We start from the raw sequence: 11,415 nt of genomic DNA, 5'->3' as shown, positions 1-11,415 counted from the left end.
CTCCTGTCGATAATCGCCTGGACAGCGGTGACCAAATGACGAGTGACAGATAACCCATTGATTATATGTCACCTGTCAACCAGGTGACATTTGGAACCCGCCAGGGCCGCACTCAAATTCAGTTTTTTTAATTTTAGACTTACAAAAGTGCGATGAGAACTAACTTGATCCGAGCGAATAAATTGTGGTTTTTATGAAAAATTTGTTCGTTTGGCTCGAGTTGGAGCAATCGTTAAATACACGAAGAGGAATTTTTGCCTTTTGTCAAAATGGCGCTATTTGTCATTACATCATTCTCCACCCCCCACCTCGCTGTTAAATAAAAAATGGCCGTTCGAAGCGTTGCCATAGCAACGGGTATCTACAACACAAGCACAACACAAACAAATGGAATGTTAGGTTATGTAATATAAAACTCCATTTATTTTTATTGAACACAATTCAGAAAATAGCGATTTTGAAATACAATAACATGGTTATTCCTGAGGTTGAGGAGATTCTAATAAAGTACAAGCCGCAAGAAGAGAAAATCAATGAAATTTTACAGATAAAGTAAGGCCAAATTAACATAATCTTTAAGTTAAAAAGGAGAGAACCTTGGACTAATTTCTTGGGTAATTTTTAGGAACTCTGCTAAGCATGGTCTGTTTATGTCCAGTGTTGAGCTGGTACAGCGACCTAAGCTGTCTCCCGAGGAGGCCAGGGATCGCAATAGACAAATAATGAAGGTACTATCCTTTTTAAAAAAAATTCTAATATATTAACTTCTACATTTCATAGGAAATAGAATTTGTCAAAGGAAACCTCAGATCCAAATCAATTTTCAGTCCTTCAGAGCTACAATGGGAAAAAGTATGTGACAATTACCAAAAGAATCCATCATTGCCCGTAACCACTTGGCACTGCCGTAGGCCAGTATTTGTTTAAATAATTGTTATTAATAAAAGTGAGACATATCAAAAACGATGTTTTATTTAAAAAAATAAGCAACAATTTTCAACTAGTTGTATTTGCCCATCCTGTAGCACACCCGATTTCACTCACATGCTCCTTAACTGCCTCATCCAGGATCTCTTTAATGTCCTTGCAGCCTTCCAAAGCCTTATTTAACACTATTGGAAGATGATCCAAATGGAACCGTCTCGACATTTCCATTAAAACAATTTTACCTTAAAAAAAAATTTAAAACACAGAATGATGAGAATAGAAGCTCTCATACCTGACATGGGGAGGGCAGCAATAGTTAATGTGGGCCCCCCAAGGATCTCTTCTTGATGTGAAATATCTAGCATTGGTATATCGTTGTTTGCGAGGCTCGCTGTACAAGCACAAACATATTCTTTTATAGGAATCCCTGGGAAAATTGTTAAATTGCAAAGATAACCTAAAAATTAAATAATTTTAAAATGTTACCGGCATCTATAATGGCCAAAGTGGCTGCATTAACGCAAGCAGGATAAATTCCTCCGTCTGCGTGCAAAACCTCAACGTAAACATCTATTTGTGACCATGGATATAAGTCCGTTTCAATAACAGCCAATAGGGCTTGTTGCAAATGCATTGAGAGTTCTGTAGACTTTTTGTCACCTAAAAAAGACCTCCTAGTTTAACTCAGTTAAACTAGCAACAAAAAGATACCTCTAGGTCTTTTTTTCCTTTCGTTAGTGGAAAACACTGCCATACTAAACTGTGTATTTATTATACAAGCGTCATGCTGGGCCTTTTGTCTATTACGAACCTGATGGGGTCCATATACAGCCGCCAGGACTTTGGTCAGGCCCTGTTCTATGTAGGCACTGCCATCCGGTTGACTGAAAACCCCCAATTTGCAGCGAATTCTTCTCAGTTCGTTCGCCCTACGGCCGTCCAGGCGTAGGCCTATTTTGGAAATAAGTTCTTTTTTACTCATGCTCGCCCTCTTTATTGATTATAGCAGTAATTTGGTAGTTTTTGCGGTTTTAAAGAATGGGAGCATGTAAATATAAACATTAAACATAACCATGCGGTAAACATTTTGATTTTATTTGGCAGACTGTCAATGTCAGATTTGGAGGTTGGGAGTGGTTAATGAAAGGCAAACTAGTACTGTCTCTTTATCTCTTAGGCCCGGTTGTACAGGGTGTCCCAGATTCGAGGGTGACCATTGGTATCTTGGAAACCGTAAGAGTTATAGGGTGAAGAGTTAGAGTCTTTTTAATTTCTTTAACATTTGACTTTTTAATTAATTTGCACAACGAAACCTTAGTTTGTACAGATTTGAAACCACTGTGAGTCGGTTTAGGTATTCATTGTTAATATCTGGACAAAAAATTATGAAAATCCCTTGGGAATTTCAGGAGATACGGGCATTATTTTGACACACATAACAGGGAGCGCGGACTATAAATTGGTCGCCGGCAACCGACATATGCTACGTTGTCGATTTGATCGCCGAATATCGACCGACTTCACACACATTGTCATCAGACACTCCCGAATTTAAAATGACATTGACATTTTTGTTTTGTTTTTCCAAATTATTTTTCGAATTTTTTGACGTATAAAACTCAAAATTTGAGTAAACTCAATGTAAGTGTTTCGACCGAAAGTTTGTCTAAGGTGTATTACTGCAGCCCCATTCCATTAATTATAATTAATTTGGTTAGTTGGTAACCAGCCTGTTTTTATTAAAATTTATTTACAAAGAGCAGTTTCTGAACAATGGGTGTGTTGTTTAGCAAAAAGAAGCCCTCAAGTAGGATTACGCCCCACGATAAGGCAGTCTTGGTAAGTCCTTAAATCTCCTTTATTCTTAAGTAAATATTTGATCATTTTTAAATTAGAATAACTAGAGTTTTTAGTTATTTATTGTTTACCCGACTAAGTGGTCATCAAAGTAACTTGCTTCCTAAATGATGCTCCTTAAAGTCCACCCTTTAAATGAGATGAATTTTTTATGAAATTAAAAACAGACTCTATACGCTTGCTTAAAAGTATCATTCTGGTTTTTTAACACTAATAAAATATCTAGTTTACACCTACATTCTAAAATATCTACATCTTTAAATATTTGACCACTTAGTTGCCTAAACAGGCTCTTAAAATTATTCATAAACGTGTTCCATTGAATATTTACATCTTGCACATTACAACAACAGTACACCTATGCCCAATCTTAAACAATCTATTTCAAAGCTTATTTTCTGAGCTGTATGATCCGACACAAAATTTTCAAATACCAATGTTTCAATATATTCTGCATCGGTGAAAATATTGTCTATACAACTTGCACATGTTTTTGTTGTTCTGGTATTTTTGTATATGGTTTGAATTAAATTGAATGACTTTAACAATGACAAGTTCCTTCCAGTTTCGTTATCAATTAATAATTCATTAAATATTTTCACCAGCAAACTTTCAAGTTGTAGCATAAAAACATTAAAATCCCCGGATGGTGGCCTACATATACAAATGATAATTAATTTGTTTTTTGGAAAAATACATTCCACTGCCGCACATTCAAATGTTCCATTGATTGTATACTTATCACTAACATTATGTGCAAGGTACTTAAATGTAATAAAGCACTAGGTACAAGTACGTATGAATGTATAGGAGACATTGGTACACCTGGGTGTACCCCAAGAATCTGTCCTAGGCCCGATCCTCTATCATTTATGTAAATTTTATTAGTGTAGTGTGCAATTTGAATTATAATTTTAAGCTTCATTTATTATGACTTTTACCAGTGACTTGTAAAAATGCTTGGCATATTTCTTACCAATAAACATTTGAATTTGAATATACCCCAATTTTTAGCAATTAAAACAACAAAGAGACAAACTTAAGCAGTACCAAAAACGCATTGAAAAACAAATGGAAAATGATAGGGAGTTAGCTAGAAAACTACTCAATGCTGGCCACAAAGAGTAAGACATCCATTAAAAAAAATTACTTGATTTATTTACAAATTTTCATACACTGTAGCCGAGCATTACTGTTATTAAAAAAGAAGCGCTACCAAGAAAAATTACTAACCAAAGCCGATGGTCAATTATCGACCTTGGAAACTCTCACACAAGACCTGGAGTTTGCTGAAGTAGAGCAAAAAGTCCTCGAGGGTCTTAAACAGGGCAACGAGGCCCTAAAGAAGATAACCGACTCTATGAACATTGAGGAAATTGAGAGGATATTGGACGAGACCAAAGAAGCCAAAGAGAAACAAGATGTAAACTGTTGTTTTTGATGAATTTTTTTCAGGTTTAATGACAATACTTTCCAGGAAATATCGAATTTATTGGGTGGAAGCCTCTCAGAGGAGGACTTGGAGTCTGTTGAGGAAGAGTATGCGAAAATACTTGAAGAGGAGATGCCGGAAGTTCCCGTCGACGAAGTTATCGGAGATGGATTGACTGAGGAGGAAGAAACTCCTGTTAAACCAGGTATTCGGATTTTAAGCTGGAAATTTATGTTGAGGGGTCGAATTAACGTTTTTTTTTTCAGTTAAAGCCAAAAAGTCTCCTAAAAAGACTGAGGACCGAGTCGCTTTAGAAGCATAATTTTTTACTTAAAATATAATTTATTGACCTAACAAGATGTTGTAAGATATTGTTCCTTTAATGTAAATAAAATATTTATTTAATAAGTCAGTGGGGTTATTGTATGGTAAATTAACTAATTTAAGAAGGTACCTATCCGTGTCGGCAAATTATATTGCAGGAATATTACATTTGCAATATTGCAACAATGTTTTAATGTCCGCTTTTTTCATTGCTGAAACATTATAGCAATATTTCATGGGGTATGTTACTGTAATATTGCATTAATGTATGTGCTATATTGTAGTAATACTCACATAATATTACTTATATCTTTCATTTATATTGCTGCTATATTTTATATTGAATTTGCAATATTGATAAAATATAACAAATTTAATATTCCATTCTTATTAATAATATTGATGAAAGGTAATGAATAAGGATATATTATATAGGGGAGGATGGGGCAAGTAAGACGCCTTAAGGCTCTGCAGCGTATAACTTACTAAGTTATACGCCGCATTCATCATTTGTAACACAAGTTTAATTGGTTTCAAACTAACATAACCTTAAAAATAAACTAAACATTAACTCTTTGGAAAAATATCAAACTTAAAACCAAAAAAGAAAAATGACTCTCTTGTCTCAAGTTATAGCGGTAAGTGAGTCACCCACATGGGGCAAGTGAGTCCGAATGCTAATTAATCAACGACAATTGTCTCAAACATAATTATTAGTACCTGGCTCATTATCGGAACAATCCTCATGTAACCAGGCACCACATTGCATGCCCATTATCCATTCTTCATAACAAGTGTCTTCGTAGGTCTGATGACAGTAAATGCATAGGGGAGAGGGGGGCACATTCGGCGACTTAATGGTTTTTGATTTACAAAATTCTGACAATTTTTTACCATTTTTCAGTGTAGTCACAATATTTACACTTTTTCTTAATGCATCGAAGTATTGTTTAATTTAACTTATAATATTTTTTTTGTTATAAATCCAAAACAAATGTCTATAAGGGCTGAATCTGCCCCATTGCGGGGGTACATTCAGCCATACATAAATTTACCCAAAAAAACGGTCCCTATTCTTTTTAATATGGTTTATTTAAACATTTTAATATAAAAAAAAATTCTTTTACTTAACTGTTATTCCTTCAAAGTTATAAAAAAAAGTTACACTTAGATCCCTACCAGATTTTGAAAGTTTCGCATAAATGTTTCCCTGTTTACAAGACGCGATATCGTCGATTTGAGGATAATAACATATTTTGCTATTTCCTCTTCGCCTTAAAAATTTGACGTTGTATTCTTCATCAGCTGCCTTATTTATTACACAACCAACATAATAAATTATTAAGGTTTTTAGTGCAAACTTTACTAATATAAAATTATCAGTTTTAATTTCATCGTTTTCTTGTAAAGATTCGAAACTTTCGGCGTCATCGCTTGAAAAGGTATCAGTTTCTTCCTCACTAGAAGTATCTTCAAAAATCCTTTTTTTAACATTATTAATTTTTCCTTTTTTGATCTGTTCAGTGCCACTTGAATTCTGATTAATCCTTTTTAATTTGTTTTGTTGCTTCTCAGATTTTATTTGTACTTTTATCATTTTTTCATTTTCTATATCCTCTACTCTTTCTTTTTCAGGTGTTTCGGTATATATTCTTGATTGGCTTTTACTTTTCTTTTTTTCTCTTGACCCTTTATAACTTTGGGAAGGGGTCTAACAAATTCTGGCTGTATTTTTTGGACCTTTACCACATCTGATGTAGCTTCATATTCTACAATTTCTTTGAGAGGAGAACGATTACTAGCGTTTGATATCCCTTTTGATGTTGAAGGTAAATTTTTATCCATCTCTGAATCTAAAATATTTTTTTCTTGAGCTTTTCCTTCATTCTCATAAAATCTAGAACCGTCAAAATCCTCATCGGTAAAAGACTATTCCTGGTTTCGAAAATCCGCTGGTTATGTTTTGAGGAGAAAAAGCCTGCAAAAATGGTTGCTTGGTAATCTTTGGGATATGTTTGACAGTGACACTTTTGCCAGGGTTACTTATCATCCATTCGTTCATGGACACAGCACATTTAGTTTTAAATGGACTGTGAACTGCCACATGTAGCGGTTGTAGCCTATGGGAAGTGTGGGGTGGGAACGAAAGCATAACTATACCGTGCTCTCGAGCATACATTATGGCAGCTAAGGTTGTATGTGACTCATGATTATCAAGCAGTAATAGCACTTTATTTTCTTTATTGCAATTAGTGTGTGTAACCATATGTTCTAGTGCTTTTACAAATAAGTCTTTAGTCATCCATCCAGACTTTTTTCCAAGTGCTAGGCTTAAGGGTGGTGCATCAGATAAATATTCTTCAATGTTTCTTATCCTGGGAAACACATATACAGGAGGTAGACTATTGTCTACCTAGACTATTGAAATGTAGCGCTTATTATGCCAACAAACGTAACCAGCTCTCCCCTCTCAGCCAAAGCGACACAGCCTATTTGCGCAATAATTTTTGGAGGGTTTAAAACGGTTGTCATTCCAGTTTCGTCTAAGTTATAAATAAGTAGTTTATTATATACTTTATATAAGTTATATAAAGTAGTTTGGGAATTTTGTGAATAAGAGCAGCTGTTTCTAAGATAAAGAGTTAGGATTTTTTCAGAAATGAAGAGGAGTTTGCAAGAATCTCTTAACTTAGCAGAACACAGGTATCTAACTGTTTTTTTTTGAATAACAAAGACAATGTTAAGTAGCCCCTTATTGGTTAAACCCCAAAAAGGCAAGCCATACCGAATATGAGATTCAATAAGTGAAAAGTACACCGAACGTGCAACCACCCCTCCCAGCTCTTATTTTGCCATTCTTACTGCAAAACATCCAGAAGATAATTTCCCAGCTAAATGTAAAATATGATCTTCAAACCGAAGGCGACCATCAATGGTAATTCCTAAGAACTTGCAGCACTCTTTATTCTGCAAGAGGGAATTTTCGTCAAACATCAAACCCTGAACATCGCACTTAAACCCCATAATAGACATCTTTCTTACATTCAACACGAGCCTGTTGGAAGCACACCACCCTGATAAAATCTGAAGGTCTTCAAGAATACAAGTCTTAATATAATCAGAATTTTTATGGCTCCATAGTATGGTGGTATCATCAGCAAACTGAACCACTTGTCCTGCAGTTTCAATGAACTCAAGTCATCCACATACAGTAAAAATAACAGTGGTCCAAACACTGAACCCTGGGGAACGCCGCATTTCAGGGATCTAGAAGCAGACAAACGCCTAGACACTGTAACCTTCTGAGTACGATTTGATAGATAGGACTCAAGCCATCGCAACGCTACGCCCTTAAAACCATATTTATCGAGCTTAGATAACAGTATTCCATGATCCACACAGTCAAATGATTTATGGTTTTTTAGGCGTTTGATTTCATTTTTTACTTCGGTAAGATCGACAGGATGAAAGAAAAATGAATGCTCAACCGACACTTGTTGAAGATAGTGTAAGGGATCAATGTTACTACGAATGCCCTTGAGCAAGATATTAGGTATATCACAATAATAGTTTAAAATGTCGGGTCTTAACTCCGGTTCAGATACTTTTCTATGGCAATGTCTAAAATCATTAATAATCGACCAACACTCTCTTTGCCTATTTGATGACATATTTAAGCGATCCCTATAATAATTAGATTTTACTGCTTTAATTGTCTTTCTGTACAGACTACGGTATTTCTGATGATATACAAGGATATTTTCATTTGTGGTATATTTGGACAATTTAGTCAAAAAACGGAGGTTTTTAGCTGAAATTCTAAGGCCTCTTGTAACCCATGGTTTTCGTTTCTTAGTTTTAAGCCTCATTTTAGGAAAGCACTGATTGATCTTATCACACAGAACTTGAAAAAATAAAGTAAGTGGGTCAGAAGCCGTTTCAAGTGCATTCCAATTTACCGAAGCAGTAGCAGCAGAAAAAGCATTGAAATTTCTCCTGCTGAAAATTCTTCCCATATAATGAGATGAAGATAATACAGTATTATATGGCATTTTAGCAAGAATAGCTTCATGGTCGGAAATACCAGATGGGAGTACTGTGCATAAAACGTCATCAAAATTTGTACAGAAATAGTCAATTGTAGTTGCAGATGAAGAAGTTATTCGTGTGGGAGAAAGAACGTGCATTTTCAAGTCGTAAGAATTTAAAATACTTAAAAGAGAAGTACGTGGCAAGGTTTCATCAGTGTAGTTGATATTAAAGTCACCAGCCAATATAACTTTAGAGTGTAGGGACAACTGGGATAAAAGAGAATCAAGTTTGTCCAGAAACATAGCAATATCTCCTGTAGGTGGGCTATAAACACAAAGAATATATAAATTAAAACGCTTACAAAAAGAAAGAGAGAATTCAAAAACATTCTCTAACAGAAGATTATCATACTTATCAATATTACAAAAAATCGTTTCAATTGTTTGCCTAGCCAAGATCATGGTTCCTCCATGTATAGATTGTTGACGACAAAAATTTGATATAGGAACATAATCAGATATTAAAAAACATTCACAAGGCCTCAACCAGTGATCAGTCAGAAGTACAATATCAGAAAAATTACATGTGTCCAGCAAAAGATGAAGCTCATCCATCCTGTTTCTTAGGGATTGTATATTAAGAATAAAGATACTTAAGCTTTTCGAAGAGCTAAGGAGAACTGGTTATTATTTTAGATCCTTCTATGCGCCTAGATTTGGATTTGGCATTTTCTTTCTTTTGAGAGGGTTTTGGAACTGGGCTTAAAGTTGAAACTGAAACATAACTACATGATGGTTGCTCTTGTTCAAAATTGTTTACTGATTCTTTAGAAGTACTCTGGATATCATCTTTTCTCAACAAGACTTCATCACTTATTACGGGATTAATGTTTTCTCTCCTACATTCCTTTTGAAGAATGTTCTCGGCTGGCGCAAAGTCACTGTCTTGAAACACATCTGAATTATATGGCTACCTAGATTCCTGTTTTTTCAAAACCCTTATTAATATTTATTGGTGTAAAAGCCTTAATAAGCGCATTTTTAATAATAGGAGCCGTATCATATTCTGTGATCCTAGAGTCTGGATGATTTGTAAGCCAGTGATCCATTTCTCCTGCCGGATAGGTTTTAAATGGTCCAAAGACACTTACGTCCAGCAGTTGAAACTTATTTGATGTGTGAGGAGGTAAGGTTAGGCACACACAGGTTCTTCACCTAGGTGCTTTGTAAAAAAATTACTATGTCATTGTTTATGGATTGTAGAATAAAAAAAAAAGAAAAATTTATTATGAATAAAAAAATTAATTGATACACAAAACGCAAAAATCAACGTAGGCCTATGGTTATGAAATTCGGTATTCGGGCATAGTTTTGAATTGTAAACAACTTTTTCTTATAAACTTTTATTATATCTTACCTAGAAATACTACTTAAGCTACTCATTAAATTTAAAATTTTTTATTATTTAATCAAGCAGGGCTGGATGCCAAACGGTTAAATTTCAACCACAAAATCTTTTGTGATTTTTACCTATAAATTTGTGACGGTATTAAATATGCATTTGTGACGGTTATTAAATATTGCAAAAGTATTGCAGGTGCAAATAAAGTTAACTGTATATACGCAATATTGCAGATGAAATGTTAAAATATAAATTGAAATTAAATATTGCTGGAATTTTATATAAACAATATTACAGCAATAGTGTGCTTGGAATGCAGATGCAACATTACACTAGGATTTCACTGAATTTTCAACAATAATGAAATATTTCAACAATATTACAATTACTACATATCGTTCATGTTTTTGCAAAGTGGCGTATATCGTTATTTTTACAAAAATCACTTTTTTAGCGCTTATAGTTAGGTTCGAATTTATCTATACCCTCACAAAGTGGCGAATTGAGAAGCTATGAGCAAAATCAGTTTGGGCGTATGTTTTAAAATTCCAGTTGTGGAAATAGACTTATACCATATACGCCATATCGCAAAACATATTTTATTGCTGCAAGCGCTGACTGCAAAGGCGTATATCGATATGCGCCTGTTTGTGAAGTCAAAAGAAAATACATTTAACCTAACAATCTGCGGCCGGTAAACATTAGTTCTGCGCTGTACTTACCGCCTTGTTTTTTGTTATAGTGTGGTTTTATTGAAATATTAATTAAAAATGATGATTTATTAGTGGAGTGGCGAAATGGAGAACGAAATGTAGTGTCTTCAAATAAAGTGCAGCCTTCAAAATTCAAAAAAAATACAGCAGTTAAAATGTGGTTTTTAAATAAGTGGTACTATGGAAAAGTACTCGATTTAGAAGTTGAGAGTGGAAAAGAAAATGTCCAGGAAGGCTTAAAAAGAAAAAAAAAAGAGAAAATGATGATTACAATTAGGGGAACTACGGACAAAATAACATATATGGACAAAATGACATATGACCATTATTTAATAATTCGCGCCATTTACCACCCTACCGACTAGTATGTCACGTGCTCCAAACGATTGGCGATCACCTGCGAAGCGGGCAATATTCAAAATTCAGTTAGGCGGAGGCAGTCGTACAGTGAGCGTATATGGTGTTCGAAAATTTTCCACCTGTGAATTTGTTTTTCGATTTTTTGGTAAGTTTTCATTATTTAATCAATTGATTTTGTTGTAAATAAATGCTGTATTGTGTATTGTAAGACATGGATCCATTACTTTGATAAATACATAACATTTATTGTACAATTTCAATATTAAATTGTTAAGTTTTCAATATGGACAAAATGACATAATGGTAATCGGGGCAAAATGACATAGTATGTCATTTAACACGCTAAAAATTATCATTATATTTATTCGC

The 11,415-nt window shown here is 34.4% G+C and overlaps 3 protein-coding genes across 3 annotated transcripts; 2 read left to right on the top strand and 1 right to left on the bottom strand.

Moving 5' to 3' along the window:
* The first annotated feature begins 370 nt into the window (after positions 1-370).
* LOC126746815 (uncharacterized) lies at positions 371-963 on the top strand. Its single transcript, XM_050455214.1, has 3 exons — positions 371-552; positions 626-728; positions 781-963. The coding sequence occupies exons 1-3, from the start codon at positions 473-475 to the stop codon at positions 925-927; spliced, it is 330 nt and encodes a 109-aa protein (XP_050311171.1). The 5' UTR covers positions 371-472; the 3' UTR covers positions 928-963.
* LOC126746814 (exosome complex component RRP41) lies at positions 955-2,018 on the bottom strand. Its single transcript, XM_050455213.1, has 4 exons — positions 1,639-2,018; positions 1,414-1,587; positions 1,220-1,354; positions 955-1,169 (listed from the first exon to the last, which is right to left on the bottom strand). The coding sequence occupies exons 1-4, from the start codon at positions 1,907-1,909 to the stop codon at positions 997-999; spliced, it is 753 nt and encodes a 250-aa protein (XP_050311170.1). The 5' UTR covers positions 1,910-2,018; the 3' UTR covers positions 955-996.
* A 479-nt stretch (positions 2,019-2,497) lies between these two features.
* Positions 2,498-4,624, top strand: LOC126746812 (charged multivesicular body protein 6-A). Its single transcript, XM_050455211.1, has 5 exons — positions 2,498-2,766; positions 3,799-3,908; positions 3,967-4,207; positions 4,262-4,421; positions 4,483-4,624. The coding sequence occupies exons 1-5, from the start codon at positions 2,701-2,703 to the stop codon at positions 4,536-4,538; spliced, it is 633 nt and encodes a 210-aa protein (XP_050311168.1). The 5' UTR covers positions 2,498-2,700; the 3' UTR covers positions 4,539-4,624.
* The last annotated feature ends 6,791 nt before the right edge of the window (positions 4,625-11,415 follow it).

This window comes from Anthonomus grandis, chromosome 18 (assembly GCF_022605725.1).
Source record: "Anthonomus grandis grandis chromosome 18, icAntGran1.3, whole genome shotgun sequence".
Classification (NCBI taxonomy): Eukaryota; Metazoa; Arthropoda; class Insecta; order Coleoptera; family Curculionidae; genus Anthonomus; species Anthonomus grandis.
This window is presented reverse-complemented; position numbering and strand designations above follow the sequence as displayed.

Coding starts and splice junctions, on each gene's coding strand:
- LOC126746815 (XM_050455214.1), top strand. CDS start 473: ATGGTTATTCCTGAGGTTGAGGAGATTCTAATAAAGTACAAGCCGCAA. Junction 553..625: donor AATGAAATTTTACAGATAAA/GTAAGGCCAAAT, acceptor GGTAATTTTTAG/GAACTCTGCTAAGCATGGTC. Junction 729..780: donor GCAATAGACAAATAATGAAG/GTACTATCCTTT, acceptor TACATTTCATAG/GAAATAGAATTTGTCAAAGG.
- LOC126746814 (XM_050455213.1), bottom strand. CDS start 1,909: ATGAGTAAAAAAGAACTTATTTCCAAAATAGGCCTACGCCTGGACGGC. Junction 1,355..1,413: donor TTTGGCCATTATAGATGCCG/GTAACATTTTAA, acceptor CAATTTTCCCAG/GGATTCCTATAAAAGAATAT. Junction 1,170..1,219: donor TGCTGCCCTCCCCATGTCAG/GTATGAGAGCTT, acceptor TTTTTTTTTAAG/GTAAAATTGTTTTAATGGAA.
- LOC126746812 (XM_050455211.1), top strand. CDS start 2,701: ATGGGTGTGTTGTTTAGCAAAAAGAAGCCCTCAAGTAGGATTACGCCC. Junction 2,767..3,798: donor CCCACGATAAGGCAGTCTTG/GTAAGTCCTTAA, acceptor CCCAATTTTTAG/CAATTAAAACAACAAAGAGA. Junction 4,208..4,261: donor AAGCCAAAGAGAAACAAGAT/GTAAACTGTTGT, acceptor AATACTTTCCAG/GAAATATCGAATTTATTGGG.